General features: G+C 53.2%; 1 protein-coding gene across 1 annotated transcript in view; it reads left to right on the top strand.

Moving 5' to 3' along the window:
- Window positions 1-18668, top strand: part of ADAMTS14 (ADAM metallopeptidase with thrombospondin type 1 motif 14) — a 29128-nt gene that overhangs the window by 7691 nt on the left and 2769 nt on the right. Inside the window, exons 4-17 of the mRNA XM_086616199.1 lie at window positions 713-909; window positions 7152-7235; window positions 8724-8880; window positions 13372-13477; window positions 13613-13756; window positions 14781-14913; window positions 15065-15178; window positions 15996-16144; window positions 16348-16523; window positions 16761-16894; window positions 17097-17220; window positions 17351-17431; window positions 17595-17758; window positions 18279-18447. Coding sequence (XP_086472325.1) covers window positions 713-909; window positions 7152-7235; window positions 8724-8880; window positions 13372-13477; window positions 13613-13756; window positions 14781-14913; window positions 15065-15178; window positions 15996-16144; window positions 16348-16523; window positions 16761-16894; window positions 17097-17220; window positions 17351-17431; window positions 17595-17758; window positions 18279-18447 — 1932 coding nt within the window. The remainder of the gene's footprint in view (window positions 1-712; window positions 910-7151; window positions 7236-8723; window positions 8881-13371; window positions 13478-13612; window positions 13757-14780; window positions 14914-15064; window positions 15179-15995; window positions 16145-16347; window positions 16524-16760; window positions 16895-17096; window positions 17221-17350; window positions 17432-17594; window positions 17759-18278; window positions 18448-18668) is intronic.

Raw genomic sequence — 18668 nt, 5'->3', positions numbered from 1 at the left:
TCTTTGCCTTGAAGGAGAAAACGTGGCTTTTTTTTTTTTTTCTTTTTAATGCATCACTTAACCGTGCGTTGCGCTCTTCGCCCATAAATCGCCCACCGACTTCCCCTCCCACCCGCACAAAGCTGGGTGCACCCAGAAGTGTTTACAAGCCTGGGGTCAACGTTGTGCAAAAACCCTCTATAAACCTATTTATGTTTACACCGAGGCGTTAACCTTCCCCGGGTGTTCATTCACCTCGTGTGGCACTGTAATCAACTCCCTGTTTTCTTTTTTTTTAAAGTTTTAATAGTTTCCCAGGGCCTGCTCGTTGCTTTTGTAGCATCGCTAACAGGATTGCGATTGAGAGCTTCGAAGGTGCTGCTGGGTGATGGGGTAAAGGACGAGATGAAGGATGGAGGATGCTCTGGCTGCAGTGATCTGCTTTCGAGGAGCAACCCCCAGCTTCGCATGTGTCCTCCCCAGGTGTCCCACCACCTCCCCGGGTTTCCCACCACCACCCAATGGACCATTGTAGGACCATCATCCCATAGATATGTCCTTTGGTGCTGGTGCTCCCAATTCAGTGCCATTCCCCCACGTAGAGCGTGGTGGATCGGCGACCTGGTTGGAGTTAAATATCCGATTTATTTTTCCTGCTTAATTTGTATTGGTTTTTTGGAGCATCATCATGGTGTCGGGTCACCTCAATGGCTGTTTCTTTTTCTGTTGGCAGTGCCCGACGTGCGGGTGGGCGATCTCCCCAACTCCTTGGAGCTGATGGCGGAGCGGCTGGGGGACACGGAGCGCAAGAGACGTCACGCCAGGAAAGATGACTACAACATTGAGGTCTTGCTGGCCGTGGACGACTCGGTCGTACGCTTCCATGGGAAGGAGCACGTCCAGAACTATGTCCTCACCCTCATGAACATAGTAAGGTTTGGTTTTGGGGCTCCGTTGGCTTCCACCCCTCCCTTGGTTTACTGCTCTTCTGATGCTACAAATCTGTTACCCTGGAAAAAAAAAGCAAAACAGGTTTGAGGGTGGGGAAAAAATGCTGCAGGAAGGGCTGGTCCTTCCCTGGAATTTAATAGCTGTGGCAATCGGAGTGATGGAAGGCAAAGCCCTTTTGTGTCCGTCTCCGTCATGTTCCCTTAGCCAACGGGGCAGGGTCCGGCATGTTGGTCGCTGCCGCTGTCTGACACCCGAGTCCAGGAGCATCTTCTGTTTCTCGTGGCCAACACCATCTTCTCATGGTGGGAATCTCAGCAAACACTAGGAAGGAGAATGGTTGTCGATTATTTAGTTTGAAATGACGATATTATTTCTTTCGCAATTAATGATGTTTATTATTTATTTTGAATACTATTTATTGGGAAGATTTTTATAGATTTTTTTCAGAAGTTTTTTCACGTTCCTTGGAAATCCTTGAGGATCAGTCAAGTGTGTTGGAAAAGGGGGTTATAGGAGCCTCACAGGTGGCGCGGGGCAGCCCGTGCTCATTCCCTACACCGCTTTTCTTCCTTCTTTAAAGATAAAAACCTGCATATTCCCCAAGTCCTGAGGGATGCGGACAGGTCGATATTTATTCAGCTATCCGTCTTGCGCGAGGTTTGCTCCGCTGGCACTGAATATCTGGAGATAGGGTCAGTGTGCAAAGATCTTTCGTGCACACTTCCATTTTTTTCAAGTTTTCCCTGCTTTATCATTGCCTCTTATTTATTATTTTTAAAAAGCAAACGTCTTCGTCGCAACGTGTTTTGTTCTCCGGGGCGTTATCCCGATGCCCGTGGTAGGACACTCCCAGCATTGCTTAAATTCGCTCTCAAAGTTCCTTCCTTTTGCTTATTAAATCCTTCTGCAAAGGGGAAGCTGCAGGATTCCCTGCTCCGACCTGGGAATCCAAAAAGTGGGTTTTCAGGTGCGTTTCGTGGTTTATACCCCGCAGGCAGGAGTTTGCAGGGAGCGAACGCACGGGATGCCAGGCTGGGAGCAGGGCGGACTGCGGTCTGTTCAAATAAAAGCGGTGCTGGAGGCTTTCATGAATTAAATAAAGGGGGAAAAAAAAGCAGCATCAATAAAAAAGGAGGGGGGGAAACGCACGCAACAATTACTTCTCCCTGTGTATTATTTCCTTCTATCCGTTCTTCCCCCACCCCCTTCTCCTTGTGTCTTTCCGTTTTTTAGCGCGTTTTCTTTCCAGCTTTGCCGTGACCTCCGTCCGCCTCCTCTTCCCTTGGCGCCTCCTCGTTTCCTTACTGGCTCTGATTGCCTTAAAATACCCGATTCAGCAGGAAAAAGAAAAAAAAAAAAGCTTTCTGGCCTGGATGGCAGAGGAGGGGGAGAGAGAGAGGGAGAGGAGGGTGCTGGGACCACACAGCTGAACACTAATCCCATTAGTTGGAGGCGAGGGGAAGGAGGAGAGGCTTGGCCAGCCCTCTAACAAGGAAAGGGCTTAACGAGCCGGGGGGAGATGCTGCATGGGAGCCAGCTGGGAAAGCCTCCAGGAGTTTTCCTGTCGAGGTATATCTCAAGGAAAGGGAGCAGCAAGCTTGGAAGTTTATCAAAAGCTTTCCTGGTCTTTTCTAGGGTCCCTGTTGGGAGCCGAGGGGTGGTGGGACATGTCCCCCTTCCTTGGGGCTGCGCAGGCTTGGCTTAACCCAACTCTGCTGTAGGTGGGGTCCTGGGGCTCTCCCCGAGACACAAACCCTTTTATTCGGGACTCTGCATCGGCCGAAGCTCAGTGATAAACGATTCGTAACGGAGAACTTTTTTTTGGGAAAAAAAAAAAAATAACCCCCCTTATTTGGTTGCCAGAAATTCCGATGCCAGGCTTTTCATGAAAGGGCGCTGCATCCGTGGTTGAGTTCACTGAAATGCCATCGCTGGATGGTGCGCCTAAGCGTATCCCAACTCTTGAGCCCAGCATCGCCGCGTCCAACCTGACAAAAACCAGTCCCTGAAGGCTGAGAGGGAGATCTGGGAGCCAGGAGGGGATCCAACGCCCCGTGAGAGGGAGAGATGTTTTATGTCTTGCTTTGCTTTTCAGCCCCTCGTCGTTGAGTTGGGCTCCTTGGTTTTCTCCTCCGGGCTTCCCGCCACTCATCCCTGATGCTCTCAAGGCTGGGGCTGCTTGGAGGAGCTGAGCTACGGGCACGGTTAAGCCTGGCCCTGGTGTCAACTGGTTTTCTAGGGTTTTTGTAGGATATTGCCCATGAGTTGGCCAAGGATGCCGAGGTACTCGGTGTTTTCCCATTGTTTCGGGTTACTAGGGAAAGAAAGGCCATAAGTCAGAGCCCGCTCCAGGCTGGGACTCGCTTGGCTCCCCTCCGGCACATCAGTCCGGTTATTGCTCCCGGGGGACACAGAGTGCTGCTGAGACCCCACGAAGGAGTGGGTTAGGGGGAAAAAAACAAACCCAAAAAATCAAACTTCTGGCATTATTTTTAACCTGGAAGGAAAAAAAAGATAAATAATCAAACTTTCAGCTTTATTTTCAACCTGGGATTATCCGAAAAGCCAAGGCAGAGCGCGAATTGCTCGAGAGGCTGATTTGTGGAGCTCGGTGCCGTTACGGGAGGGAGGCCAGTCTGAAATAACGGGCAAATTATAGTCCTTCTGGCATATGGTTTTGGCTTTTTTTTTGTGGTTCCTGAGCCATCCCCTCGCTGCCTGATAACAAAAAATACCTTTGATGTCTCTCTTTTTCCCACCTCCCTCTACAGGGTTTCACCTCCATTCCTACCCCCTCAGCTCCGGCAAACGGGCTCGGGGTGAATCTGCCGGCACGAAAACCCAGCAAGGGAATAAAAAAAAAGAGCTTAAAGATGACTTGGCTGTTCCCAGCGAGCGCCCCGGGGTTTTTGAAACGTCGGCTGTTCCACTGGGCTGGCAAATTCTTCTCCGTGCATCCATCTCTCTCTTTGTTTTCCCTTCCCCGAAGGATGGCGAGGTCCAGACGTTGCCGGTGCGCGGTTTGCCGTCGGCATCTCACGGCCGGGAGCTGGCCGGGATTTCGGTCGGCAGCCTCGCTCGCTCCCAACGCCGGCGGCGAGCTTGGCAGGGGTGCTCGGCAAGTTCCTGGAGCGTTTGGGAAAGAACGTGCAGAGTTTTAACGTTCCGTTCGTTACTCGCTGAGCTTAGGGGCTGGGGGCTTTGGAGTTGCCGGCGGAGGGTCCTGTGGGGTGGTCGTTCTTGCTGGTTTGCCCTTGACGTGCAGGTAGGCTTAGGGGTTTTTTGGGTTTTTTTAGGTGAAAAAATTCTTCTTTTAGATGAAATAGGAGAGCATTTCTTGCCAGGCTGGGTGTCTAGCCACGTGGTGAGAGGGGTAAGAAGATCTTTATCCCATCTGTCTTCAGGGAGGTGGGTCCCTATATGGGAGCCTTCTGCTGAGCAGGTGTTTTCTAGGGAGGATTTTCTTGGAAGACATTGTCTCTGTTGATGGCATCCACAGAGGGCAGGGGAGGTTGTGGCAAAGCTGCAAACTGCTCTCCGGGTCTGTTTCCATCCCCTGTGCCAGCTTCAACTGGCTCCGGAGCGGGCTGATGGGCAGCAACCACTGAGCCCTTTTGATATTTTATTTTTATGTTTTAGTCTTAGGTTTTATTTTTATTTTTAAATTATTTTTATTCTTATTTTTTATTTTTATATAGTCTTGGGTTTTATTTTTTTTTTTTTAATTTTATTCTCAATTTTATTTTTTCTTGCTGGATCTATTATTTATATCTGGCTATTAAGGCAGGTCCGTAGCCTTGGGCAATCTGGTTCCACATCTGTTTCCTGAATTAACCGTCAAGGTCGCTGCTGAGCTGGTATCTGTTAAGATCCAGATCCTCTCCTAAATGCCGCCCCCCTCCCTAAAAGAAACAGGGGCTGGGGTTCGGGGTTAACCCTTTCATTCGGAGGCTGGAAGGGGTACCTTGTCGCCGCTAGCTGGGGGAGAATGGGATTTAGCACTGCTTTAAAAGACAGATTTAGAGGATTAAGTCCCATCTTGGGAGTAATAAGTCTTCTTGTGTCTTAGTCCCTTAATGAGGTGTTTCCAAGCGACTTGTGGTCCCGCTGCTGTCCCTGGTCACTTCTCTACCAAGGCTGAGGAAGGACGCACGGACACTGGGCCGGCATTGACAAGTTGAGTTGTCGACATCTCTGAAAAGTTTCACTGTTCCCCAATTTTCTTTCACTTGGGATAGCTAATGTTGGCTGGGGGCATGCGAAGGTTCAGGACAGGGGGCTTGTCTCAGATCTGGGGATTGCCTGGTGGAGAGGTCCCGAAGGGAAGGACACGGGAGGTTCATCCTGATGGATTTGAGGGGTCCTTGGGAGCTGGGAGCAAGCAGGAGAGCGCTGATGGATGATCGTAGAGCCATAGGATGGTTTGGGTTGGAAGGAACCTCAAAGATCAGCTAGTTCGAACCCTCCTCTACACCAGGCTGCTCAAAGCCCCATCCAACCTGGCCTTGAACACTTCCAGGGATGGGGCAGCCACAACTTCTCTGAGCAACCTGTTCCAGTGCCTCACCACCCTCAGAGGGAAGAATTTCTTCCTTAGATCTAATTCAAATCTCCCCTCTTTCAGTTTAAAGCCATTGCCCCTTGTCCTATCACTACATGCCCTTGTCCAAAGCCCCTCTCCAGGTTTCTTGTAGCCCCTTTAGGTACTGGAAGGTCTCCCCGGAGCCTTCGCTTCTCCAGGCTGAACAACTCCAACTCTCTCAGACTGTTTCCATAGCAGAGGTGCTCTAGCCCTTGGATCATCTTTGTGGCCGCTTCTGGACTCACTCCAACAGCTCCATGTCCTTCTTGTGTTGGGGACCCCAGAGCTGAATGCAGCACTGCAGGTGGGGTCTCACTAGAGCAGAGCAGAGGGGCAGAATCCCCTCCCTCGACCTGCTGCCCACACTTCTTTGGATGCAACCCAGGGTACGGTTTGTTTTCTGGGCTGTAAGCGCATGGTGCCAGCTCATGTTGAGCTTCTCATCAACCAGCACTCCCAAGTCCTTCTTCTCAGGGCTGCTCTCAATCTGTTCTCTACCCAGGCCTGTACTTGTGCTTGAGATTGCCCTGACCCATGTGCAGGACCTTGCACTTGGCCTTGTTGAACTTCCTGAGGTTCTCACGGGCCCCAGCTCTCCAGCCTGTCAAGGTCCCTCTGGATGGCATCCTTTCCCTCCAGTGTCTTTCCCACACCACACAGCTCGGTGTCATCAGCAAACTTGCTGAGGGTGCACTCGATCCCACTGTCCATGTCACCGACAAAGATGTTAAGCAGCAAAGAAAGTCCCGTTCTCTAAAAATCTGTTGTTTTCTGTTTTTTTTCTGAACTGTGTTTTCACCCATGGGTGAGGTGCAGGTAGAGGAGGCTGGCCCAGGGTCTCCTGTCATTGCGTGGGCTGTGGGCTGCCCACTCAGTGCCTCCTCGGTGGCCAGCTGTTGCCGTGCTCAGCTCGCAGGGACCTTTCCCATCTGGATGTCTTCTCTTGGTAGTACTTAGGAGTGGAGTTTGTTTATCCATCCTGGAAATGCAGAAGGAAAAGATTATAGCTCGTCATTTCCTTTGCAGTCATCTTCAATAGCCGATGTTGATAGACATCTTATTGACTCACAAGCCCTCCCTGTTCTGTTCATTGTGTTGTGTTCTCCTGGGGTTTCTGAAGTGGTAGGTCAACTTTGACTCACCAGTATAACTGAGTAATGCCCTTGCTTTGATACAATCGCTCGCCTCTCCTGCAAAAAACCCACTTTTTTTCTTCCCACCAAAGGCAAGGACGCTGGAGTCCAACGCATTTCCTTCCATCTGAGGAATTCATACTCCGGAGGGGCAGCGGCTCATTGTGAGATGCTCGGTGATGGAGGCAGCTCCCGTGGGAAACGTGTCCCTCCTCCTCTCTCTTGATGGGATGGGTGGTGTCCTTGACCCTCTGAGCCACCCATCCGGGGGAAATTTGGCTTATTCCAGCTTGGCTTTTTGACTTTATGCTTTTTACACAGGGAAAGATGAAAAAAAAAACCCACCAAAGAGCTGGGGGTGGGAGGGATGGAGATGAGATCTTCGCACCTGGTCTTGTGTGGTCTTGGGAAGCGGGGGTAGGATGCTGACCGTGGAGAACAGGAGGGGCTTGAGAGCTGGGATGATCTTAACTTCTTCTCTGTTTTATTTTCTTTCCCTTCTTCAGGTGGACGAAATTTATCACGACGAGTCGCTGGGTGTCCACATCAACATCGTGCTGGTCAGGATGATCATGGTGGGATACCGCCAGGTAAATACGGCGCTCGAACCTGGCGAGGAGGAGATGCTCCTCAGGCTGGCCCTTGCTTTTCGGCTGCTTTCCTGGTGCGAGTCCTGCCCCGCGAGGGAAGGAGGGTCACTGAAATACAATATAGCCACAGCAGACAGCTGCCGCTTCTCCCACGGCTGGCAAGTGTGTGGTGACACCGTGACTTAGTGTCTCATCACCCTAATATTTAGCACTTAGGTGAGCCTTGGCTTGGGAGAACGTGTCCGTTCAGGTCAGCCATCGAAGGTCAAGTGACAACTGTGCAGAGCAGGGATGAACTTGAGCCCTCATCCAGCTGGTTTCTGGAGCCTGGAGGTCCCAGCAAGCCCTATAGCTGTCCAGCCCCAGGGCAAAGAGGGATCCCTAAGGAGATGGTGGATGGCTGCGATCAGCCTTCATCTGCTTGCTCTGGGGTGGGGGAAAAACCATGAGAGGCTTCCTCGGAAGCTTTAGGGTGGCAGTAGACAATGGAACAAAGATGGCTTCCCAATATGGTAGGAGCTGGGTATCGGTGAGGAGAAGCTGAGGCCAGGTTCTCAGGAGCAGGGACAAGGATGGAGGCTGGCTCGGTTTTGGAGGCTTCTAGGAGATCAAGAACATCATCTCCTCCCAGGAAAGGCAGCAACATGTCTGGCTTCCTCCCAGCAGTGTTTGTGGGCTGGGCTGGGGGATGATATACGGAGGGGAAGGGCCTCAGAGCTGTGGTGTTGTGGCCAGTAACCAAAGGGATGAGAGCCAAAGGGCTCTGGTGAGCATGATTTATCCTCCCAAAAGCCCACGCCAAAGGCAGCTGCTTTGTCCGGCTACGTCGCTGCTCAGGTTCAGGGAATGATGCGGGAAGCAACGAGCAGATACTTGAATCCAGGAGAGGTCTCAGCTCACCACTGTTGAGGTCTGATGCTTCCTCAGCCAGTCCTCCTGTGGCTTCTTGTCTCCCACCTTGCACTTTGTAAGATAAAACCTCCGTGGCTTCCACTTACAGGCTAGAGGAAGGGTAATATTTCTTACCTTTCTTCCCATCGCTGTGACTCAGCTGGTACCTGCCTGAGAGCATCCTGTGGTTTCTAGAGCATCCTGTGGTTTCTAGAGCATCCTGTGGTTTCTAGAGCATCCCTTAGTTTCTAGAGCATCCCTTAGTTTCTAGAGCATAATTTTGCACAATGCTAATCTTGAACCACAAAAAAAAAAAAAAAGATGAAGGACAAGGTGACTGCTATATAATGGTCCTGGCCACCTCCACCGAGTTTCTACTGGGGTCTTGGTCTTCTGTTTCTTCACCGTTCTTAAATAAAAAAAGGTGCAAGATGCTTTGCAGATGCCAAGCGAACTGTTGTTGCTTCTCACGATGGAGAAGCACTACTCAGGAGTCTTTCCAACCCCAGAACTCTTGGTAGGTTCCTTCTCCCTCACTAACTTACCCATCTTTTTTATTTCTTTTTTTTTTTATTTATTTTTCCATTCTTCACCCAGTCAGTCAGCCTGATAGAGCGAGGGAACCCGTCTCGGAGCTTGGAGCAGGTCTGCCGCTGGGCTCACTCGCAGCAGCGCTCCAACCCGGAACACGCCGAGTACCACGACCACGCCGTGTTCCTCACCAGGCAAGATTTTGGTCCCGCAGGTATGCAAGGTACTGTATTTATCTCGATCAGGTATGTGCAGTTTCCTGGGGGAAAGGCAGCGAGGGGAAAGGATTCCTTGCAAACATGGTCTCTTTCTTGGCCAGCAAGGTCCAGAAAAAGGTTATAAATTTGGTATTTTATTTTTTTATGTGAAGTAGAAGAAAAACAATTAAGCCAGGGCAGCAACCTGAACGGTCTTTATTCATTCTGCCCTTTGGTTTCATGCACCAGTCCTCCCCTTGTCCCAATGTGCCTTAAAAAGTTGAAAAATAACATAAAAGAGATGGAATACTGCAGGGAGCTTCCAGTCAATCCTTTCTGTCCTCCAGAGGACCTTTAAAACCTGGTTTTACGTGGGTTGGTTTCTTGACCCTCTTTAAAACCTGGTTTTACGTGGGTTGGTTTCTTGACCCTCTTAAGACTTGGGATAGGGGAGCGTTGAGTCAACCCTGGACCGAAGAGGAGGTCTTACTGTGATCTGCACGAGCAATGCCGAAAGTCCTCTTGGTGCAGAGGCTGTGCTGATGTGGTCTGAGAAGTTAAGAGACCTAGGCAAAAAAAAACTTAAAAAAATTGCAGGAAGAGCTGCTGTGGCTCCATTGGAAATGTGGATGCTCTGGTGGCATGATGAGAAGTGACTTCTCCCAGTTCTCCTGAGCCTGCTGTCTCCAAATTACCAACTCTTCCTTCCCACGTTGCTGGCCAGGTCTGAATTTCCCATCAGGATGCTGCCTTTGATGCCATGAATGTACTGATGGCACTGGTTTCTTGCACGAGTCCCTCTGGTGCGCGTGGGAGGAACAAGAGATGGAGGAGTCCTGCCCTCGCCTCGATCACCCCCCTGAAAAGGGTCACCCCACAGCAGGGAATGAACCATAGGAGATACCCAGCTGGAAGCCCTCTCGAACGTGTTGTTGGCCATCAAAGAGGAGAGCTTGGGTTGTGCCAGCAGCCTCCCCACCGAGCCCTTGACCTACCTTCGGCTCCTTCGAGCCGCGTGGCCGCGTGGGTAAAACACCAGGTTTTGTTCATTTTTCTAGACCCTTCCTGGCAAAGTGACTGTGCCCAAAGGCATTGGCGGGAGGACCCTTTTTGGCGTGTCGGGAAAGGGGGGAGACTTGCTGGACTCCCCCTTGGTAAGGAGTTGTGAGATTGATGGCGCAGCCCTGCTCCAGTGTTGCTCGTTCCAGCTTCTTCCCCTTTACCCTGCGGATCTGGCTCCTTGCTTTTCATGCATCTCCAGGATGGACATTTGCTTTCCGCAGAAGGTCCCTGTGGCTGCCATGGCCTTGCGTGGTGGCTGCGTGGCATGGCACGAGGTGTTCCTCACCCACTGGAATCTGCCCTCTTATTGGGCTGCTGGAATAGTGATGCTTTGCTTTCTCTTGCCCCTTTTCCTCAAAATGGTGTCCTTTTCACTCCATACCACCTCTTTTCTGCTCAGGACTGTGTGCAACGAAGGACCAGACCGTGGCACCTCCAATACTCACTCACAGCGTATGGTTACTGATGGTATCTAAGCAGCTTGCTGAGGTGATGGCAAATACCTGCTGGCTTCTTTAACCACTGCTGTAGAGTGTCCACGCTGGTTGGGAAGCATCTATTCAGCTCACGCGTGCCCTGAAGCTGAGCTGAAGGCGGAGGTGGTCCTGTCCCAAAGACCCTACAGCCTAGAGCAACAAGCCAGGAGAAAGGAAGCCTTAGGAGGATGAAGTCCTCCAAGTCACAGGGGCCTGGGAACGGTGCCTAAATGTCAAGCCCATGCTTCGCTTGATGCCTCATCGCTCCTTAGAGTTCTGTGCCCAAATAGCAACAGAGACGGGGCTGGAATCTGACTCCTTAACCTGCGTGATCCTCTTAGCCCAGGCTATTTCCATGCCAGCAAGCCAACCACGCTCCGTCACCGCATCCCCACCAGGTGTTGCTTGTACCAACCTTTGCGTACCGTCACCTCCTCTTGACCGGTAGCCCAGACCAACCTGGTCTAGTGCAGCACCGGTTAAGCTGGACACAAGCCCTTGGGAAGCGTCGCCGTTTCTCGGCGTAGCTCTTCTCTGCTGCAAGTCCAAGCCGAGGTTTACCAAAACTCGGTGCCAGCAACAGCTCCACTCGCAGCACCTCCTGATAGGGATGGGAGCGGTCGCGGCCAACGCCGAGTAGTTTTGGAAAGATGATGGCCATTGTTGCTTTGGGAATCCAGGGGAGCTGGAAGGTGTGATGGGGAAGTGCTGGGAGGGACGGCTGAGGTCCACCGTCCTCGCATGTGGGGGCTGCCAATAAGCCTTCAAAGAGAAATGCCTCTTGGCGGTGGACAGATGGGTTGTGAATTATTAATTAGTCTAAAGCAGAAGAGAGGGCCGTGTCCTTCGGCAGTGTGTGGGCACAGCGGGGTTTATGGCCCAGGCTGAAGGATGCTTTTGCTTCGATTTAGTTCGTTGACCCATTAATCACCCACAGTTGGCCTTTGAGCAGAATGGTGGTCTGCGTAAAAGGTCAGAGAGGCTAGGAGTGAGTAGGGAATGTCCATAAAGAAGTTTGGAGGAAGCCAGAGACCAGCTGGTGTCTTGCTGGTACGGTGAGGACATGCCACTTCTATGTGCATGTTTGGTGGGTGTTTGCCGGCTCATCTAGTCTTTAACAATGAAATACTTTCCAATACTTCTCACCATCGTTCTCCTTGGAGAACCCTTTATGCTTCTTCTAGTTCTCGCTGGGGTCTTAATGAACGAGAGAGCAGAGCCTGCCTTCCTGAGCGTCCACCTCTTCATGTTCCTTTGTCCCCTCTCCTGTCCAGCCATCCAGAGCCTCTTTGGTAGGGAATTCGTCCTGTTTTCATCCCATTGTCAAAATATATTTGCTCTCCCCTCGTACGGAAGACTTTCTTGTGGCAAGTTTCTTGGGGGGAAAAAATAAATAAATATTTTAAAAGGATTTGACTCATTACCATATGATTAAACCCAATTATCTGATTCTCCTTCAAGCTCTTAGTTTGACCTATTGCCTTTTGCTTTCCTCCTGACTTCAGTGCCTGTTGAGCACGTCAACGTTTGGGTTTATTCATTTGTCAGAGTAAGTTGGGCTTGTTTGAAAAAATTGAATTTTTACGATGAGAGGAGTTTCCTTTAGAAGTTCCAACGAGGGTGGACACCACTCAGGTGATAAATAGAAATATTGAGGGAAGTGCTTGCCCCAAACCCTTGTGGTTTTGCCTTCTGCCCGGGCGGATGGTACCTTCTGGGTGTCCAGCGGTGCTGCAGCGACCCGTGCCTCGTCCCATCGGGCACCCCATCCGCTCGCTGCCCCCACGAAGTCAGTTCCTGTTGACTTTAAGGCAGAGCTGGGGGAAACTTTTAGTTTTTCACTTGCGTCTCTTGCTCCTCTCCACCCTTTCCCAGCGCGATGAGTCACGGAGTCGTTCTCTGGGCACGTCGCCTGCGGGGGACAGTGGCATGTGGATGCGGTGGACCCCGTTTTTGGGTTTGTTTTTTTTTTGGTCAGGGCAGGCATAGGGGTGTGCAGCCACCCTCAGCTTGTCAGCACCCCTCTTCTGCTGCAGCTCTTGGCTCCCTGAACTTTCCTCCTCGAGCATCCCTTATTCCCAGGGTAGCATCACCCAGCATGGTCCTGCCCTGCTGATGCCTCTCGGACCTGTAAGTCCTTCCTTCACTAACTTCCTTCTGCCGAAAAAGGGTCAGTCTTTGACAAAAAAAAATAAAACCAAAAAAGAAATTGGAAAGTGAATTCTGGAAGGTGCCAAGGAATTCATTGAGTCGGGCAGAAATAACGTGAGAAAAGAAGGAAAGTAAAGTCGGAATGAAGATGAGGCATTGCTGGATGGGTGGGGGGTGCCCCACTGCACTGCACTTGATCGAGGGGCTGGGGAGGTGCATGGTCCTCCCTGGCTCTGTCTGGTGGGGGGGTTAGGGGAGTGCACCCCGTGCTGGGGTGGGTGCATGTGCGGGTGCATGGCGGGGCTCTCCCGTAGCCTGCGGGGAGCGAGGCTGTGGTTTTGGGGGAGGCTCTGGGAGGAACACCTCACACCTTTTGTTCTCTCCCCTCCTTTCTTCTTTATCTTTTTGGTTCTTTTAATAAGGAATAACGCGGGGGATGCTGTTTCGGGGCTGGGAGGTGGTGGACAAAGCGCCTCTGGCTCCTTGTTGCTGCCCTCTCACCAGCCCAGGTGTGTTGGCATGAGGGCAGAGAGGTGCTGGCAAGCCTCGCCGTAACCCCAGCCCAATTTGGCACCGGCCACTGGGATGGTCGTACCAGCGAGCAAGTCCTCGGGCTGCCGTCCAGGTGTCCTCGGCAGCGCCTTCCTCTCCATTTTCTCCTCCCGTTGCAGTGAAGTCAGGCTGCGGGGTTGGGTTTTTTTTTTTCGTTCTTTTTTTTTGTTTGTTTTGTTCTTTTTTTTTTTTTTTTTTTTAATTTTTCATTTTTCCCCCCTTTTTTCAAAGGTTCTCTCCTTTCTTCCTCTCTCTCTCCTTTCGCTCTTGCCCCAGGCTACGCGCCGGTGACGGGGATGTGCCACCCGCTGCGCAGCTGCACCCTCAACCACGAAGACGGCTTCTCCTCGGCGTTCGTCGTCGCCCACGAGACTGGCCACGTGTAAGTGATGGCGTCCCCTTCGTCAGGAGGGACGAGTGTGGTGGTACCCCTGGCTTTTGTGGGTGTGCTCGCTGCGAATGAGCCGGCGTGGATCCCCCTGAGAACCCGGAGTGATGCACTGGCTTTTCCCACCAGGTTGGGCATGGAGCACGACGGCCAAGGCAACCGCTGCGCCGACGAGACCAGCATGGGCAGCATCATGGCGCCGCTGGTCCAGGCCGCCTTCCACCGCTACCACTGGTCCCGCTGCAGCAAGCAGGAGCTCAACCGCTACATTCAGTGAGTCCATTTTAACCAGTAAGGGGACGTTCTCCCTTCGGACGGCGTTTCCTACCCGGCAGCTCCTGAGACGTCCAGAGAAGCGATAGTTTGCAGAAGCTCTGCACTGGTGGAGCCTGGATCCGGCTCTCAAAATATTTTTGTTGCTGTTTGCTGTGGGCAGCCTGCGTGGTTTCCCCTTTAGGCTGTAAAACATTTTGTGCTGCCTAATGCAAAGGTGTAGAGACAGGCCGGGAGCTTTGTTTGCGGCGGGGCTGAGGAGGGGAGGGGGAGGGCAGGTGGCCGTGGTGGTACCCGCTGGTGCCAAGGTGCTCTGTGCCCCAGGGAGTTGCAGGCAGCAGGGGATGCTTCATCGAATCATAGGATGGCTTGGGTTGGAAGGGACCTTCAAGATCATCTAGTTTCAACCCCCCTGCCATGGGCAGGGACACCTGCCACTACACCAGGTTGCTCAAAGCCTCATCCAACCTGGCCTTGAACACTTCCAGGGATGGGGCAGCCACAGCTTCTCTGGGCAACCTGTTCCAGCACCTCACCACCCTCAGAGGGAAGAATTTCTTCCTTATATCTAGATTTATCTCCCCTCTTTCAGTTTAAAGCCATTGCCCCTTGTCCTGTCACTACATGCCCTTGTCCAAAGCCCCTCTCCAGCTTTCTTTAGCCCCTCTTCCAGCCCCTTTAGGTACTGGAAGGCTGCTGGAAGGTCTCCCCGGAGCCTTCTCTTCTCCAGGCTGAACGGCCCCAACTCTCTCAGCCTGTCTCCATAGCAGAGGTGCTCCAGCCCTCGCATCATCTTCGTGGCCTCCTCTGAACTCACTCCAACAACTCCATGTCCTTCTTGCTTGTCTTTGGTGGACTTGGTGTGCTTGCTCTTTGCTGGAGACGTGTTTTCCAGCACTGGGTAGTCAGTGCCGAGATAACTCGGACATCTCGATGTCTGTATTTGGAGTTAGGGCTGGAGGTGAGGGAAGAGGGGGAAGAAAGGAAATCCTCTGGTGCCTGACTCTGCCCTGGGTCTCCGCAGCTCCTACGACTGCCTCCTGGATGACCCCTTTGAGCACCGGTGGCCCACGCTCCCTGAGCTGCCGGGCATTAACTACTCCATGGACGAGCAGTGCCGCTTCGACTTCGGCGTGGGCTACAAAACCTGCACGGCGGTGAGTACGGGTTGCACGGCCGCATCGCCATCACCCCCTCTCCCTCTCCCCGTGACCTCCAGTCAGGGCGGTACGGGGACGAGGAGGGATGCCAGTAAGCCAGCCAGGACTCTCCGCTGCTGTCCCAGCCCGGTTCCTCTGTGCTCCCCAGTTCCGTACCTTCGACCCCTGCAAGCAGCTGTGGTGCAGCCACCCGGACAACCCTTACTTCTGCAAGACCAAGAAGGGGCCACCCTTGGATGGGACTGAGTGCTCTCCGGGCAAGGTAAGGGCTGGTCCTGCTTCTCCCTGCTCCTCCTTGGGGACCAGGACACCCTCGAGGGCAGCAGTTGGTGGGTGCCTGGTGTTTAGCTAGCGCATGACTCCTTATTTTCCCCGATCCATGCTCGGATGAGGACTTTGTTTTTCTTCTCACCTGGCCAAAGAGTGATGACATCGTTGCACGTCCAACCTCTCATGTCATCAGGCTTTTACTTTAGGCTCCCTCAGTGGGCCCGTTAGCGCATCATGAAAGCATGGATGTGCTGGAAAAGCTGCTGGTCCGTGCAGTTTTTGGGTGGTTCTTTGCTGGACAATGGGTGGGCATAGAGCATCCTGACAACTCTTGATGAAATTCCATAGAAATCCCAACCGTCTCACTGGAAATGCAGCCTCCTTGAGTGCTCCAACCATGGTTTGCTGAAAACTTCCAAAACGTGGCTTTTTGAAACATGTCCAGATGTGTCACACGTAGCGCTGGCACGTAGGTCCAGATGTTTCGCAACGTCTAGACTGGGAAGTCCTTCCCCCAGGGGGCACGGGCTGGGCAGCCTTTTGCCCCACCGAGGACCTTCCCTGTGTCTTCCATGGTGGCCACCGAAGGCACCGTTGGGTTTTCCCTGGGGCTGGAGTCAAATGCTGGGTCCGGGTGCCCACGGGGTGACACCGCAGCTCCGCGCCACACCTGGGAAGGAGCGTGGAGCTCTGGATTTCATTTACTGAAACGCCGGGCAGCTTCCACTGCGAGAGGGCTCTCCTTGGTGGTGCCGAGGGCTTTGGGAGAGGCAGGCGTGGAGCAATCCCTTCTTTCTCCTCCCTCTCAGTGGTGCTTCAAGGGTCACTGCATCTGGAAGACATCGGAGCAACCTTATAGCCAGGATGGCAGCTGGAGCTCCTGGTCCAAGTTCAGCTCGTGCTCCAGGACCTGCGGAGGAGGGGTTCGCTCTCGCAGCCGGAGCTGCAACGACCCGCCGTACGTCTGGCCTCCATCTCCCTCCTTTTTGCTGGGAAGGGTGGAAAAACTGGAAGCTGGCAATAGCCAGAGGTTCCTCGCCCTTCCCCTGGCGCGCTTGGTCGGTGGGGATGAAGGCAGCTGCTCCCACCAGAGCTGTGCCATGCATTTGGCCACCTCCACCACCGACACTCTTTTTTTAATGCACCCGCTTTGTTTTCCAGCCCGGCGTACGGCGGGCGCCACTGCCCGGGAGCGACCTACGAGTACCAAGTGTGCAACTCCGAGGAGTGCCCGGGGCCCTACCAGGATTTCCGTGCCCAGCAGTGCTCCAAGCGTGACTCCTACTACACCCATCAGAACAGCAAGCACACTTGGCTTCCCTACGAGCACCACGACGGTGAGCGGCGGCGGGTACTAGCCAGGGAGCGGTCCGGTCCCGTTGCCTTCTCTTAATTTCCTGAGCATGCTGGAAGGAGGCGTGGGCTCTGGAGCAGCAAAGAGGCGCCATAAAATAAGGCACGGGAATAACCTGGGCTTTGGAAACGTGGCCGAGATGGGTTTCTGTCTTCAACCCCCCAAACGTGTTTCCACAATCCCTTTTTTTTCCTCCTTTCCCTTTTTTCTTTCGCCGCAGATGCTCAGAAGTGTGAGCTGATCTGCCGCTCCGAGGGAACGGGGGACGTGGTCTTCATGAACCAGGTTGTTCACGACGGTACCCGCTGCAGCTACCGAGACCCCTACAGCGTCTGCGTCCGGGGCGAGTGCGTGGTGAGGAGCTGACGGCCACCGTGCCACCGGTCCCGTCCTCTGCCCAGACCCGTCCCCTTGACCCGCTGCCCCATGAGGACACGTGTTTTACCCTGGGGGACCGACCCCACGTGTGGCAAAGGGCTGCGGGGAGGGCAGGAACAATGGGTTGGACTGCAGGGACGTAACCCCATGCTTGTCTTCTCTTCCCTGCCGGTGACAGCATGTTGGCTGTGACAAGGAGGTCGGCTCCCTGAAGCAGGATGACAAGTGCGGGGTCTGCGGGGGGGACAACTCCCACTGCCGGACGGTGAAGGGTACACTGGCCAAGACCCCCAAGCAGGCGGGTGAGGCGGGTCGGGTGGGTTTGGGAACAGATTTGGTTTGGGTCAGCTGGATTCACGCGCAGGTGCGTGTCCAGGTGGAGCAAACCTGCTCCTTCTCTTCCCTCCATCCTTCCTCCTTCCTTTCTAGCAGGTATTTTGAAGATGTTTGAGATCCCAGCTGGAGCCAGGCACCTTCAGATAGAAGAGATGGAGCCAGCATCCCACAGCATCGGTGAGTACACCACACTCTCCCTTCACCCCACTACCTCTGTCTCTGCCCTGGCCTGACCATGCCCACCTAAAGGGTCTTATTTGGGTCGTTCCAGTCCTTCTTTCTGGAAGACCAGAGGAAATGACCTTGAAATACCCGTTGAAATGCCTCCTTTCTCCTCCAGCTGTTAAGAATCAAGCCACGGGGAACTTCATCCTTAACGCCAAGGGCAAAGAAGCCAAAAGCCAAGTGTTCGTTGAGATGGGCTTGGAGTGGGAATACACCGTTGAACGTGGCAAGGAGAGCCTGAAAACCAGCGGTCCTCTGCACGAGGCTATCAGCGTTTTGGTAAGCTGGGCTGACACGTCCTCTGGGGGCATCGGGGGTGACTGTCACCCAGAGGCAGAGGGACTGAGGTGGTCTGAGGTGGGACATAGGAGGCGATGGAAGGATTTTGGCAGAGGAAAGGCGTAGGGTGTGGCGTTAAACCCAGGGAAATGAGCCAGCCAAATGGAAGGGGCAGTGGGCTGCGTGCGAGAGTAGCCTAAAGACACATGGCTGGAGCATTTGCCTTTGAATCCAACTGTATTTTGCTCTGTGACACAATTGGTTGTGACTCTACGTCTCGTTTTAGTTGTGCTGATGTTTGAGGGAGATAGGGATTGGGTTCCCTGGGCACCCAGGGAAGGGTAGGTCTGCGCCACTGTCCATCCCCATGGCCAGCGTTGGCTTTGGGTGTAAACTGTGGTCCTGCAGGTCATCATTTACTTCTTTTTTTCCTTTGATGACCTCCTCTTGCCTTCGCCGTCCCATGGCTTTGCTCCTTCCTCTCCTTCCCCCTCTCCGATTGTCCTCTGTCTGCCCGCAGGTCGTCCCTCAGGAGGAGGAGGAGGCGAGGAGCAGCCTGATGTACAGGTACATCATCCACGAAGACCTGCTGCCCATGATTGGCAACAACAACGTCCTGCTTGAGGAGATGGATTCCTACGAGTGGGCCCTCAAGAGCTGGTCTCAGTGCTCCAAGGCGTGCGGAGGAGGTAGCTTTCCCTTGGCAGCAGCCGCTGGCGCGTGCTCGGGAGGGTGCTTGGGTAGATCGGGCAGGATGGGAGCCTTCTGCAGCACCTCTGCCTTGGAAACAACATGGGTGCTGTTTTCAGGTGTTTCTCGCCAAGATCGCATGGGTCAAGGCTTTAGACCTAGACCTGGGACTGCTTGGAGGCCTTGGTTTTCTTCTCCACACCTCATACCGGTGTTCTTG

The sequence above is a fragment of the Tauraco erythrolophus genome, chromosome 9, assembly GCF_009769465.1.
Source record: "Tauraco erythrolophus isolate bTauEry1 chromosome 9, bTauEry1.pri, whole genome shotgun sequence".
Lineage (NCBI taxonomy): Eukaryota > Metazoa > Chordata > Aves > Musophagiformes > Musophagidae > Tauraco > Tauraco erythrolophus.
Note: the sequence above shows the minus strand (reverse complement) of the source record. Positions and strands in the feature narration are given on the sequence as shown.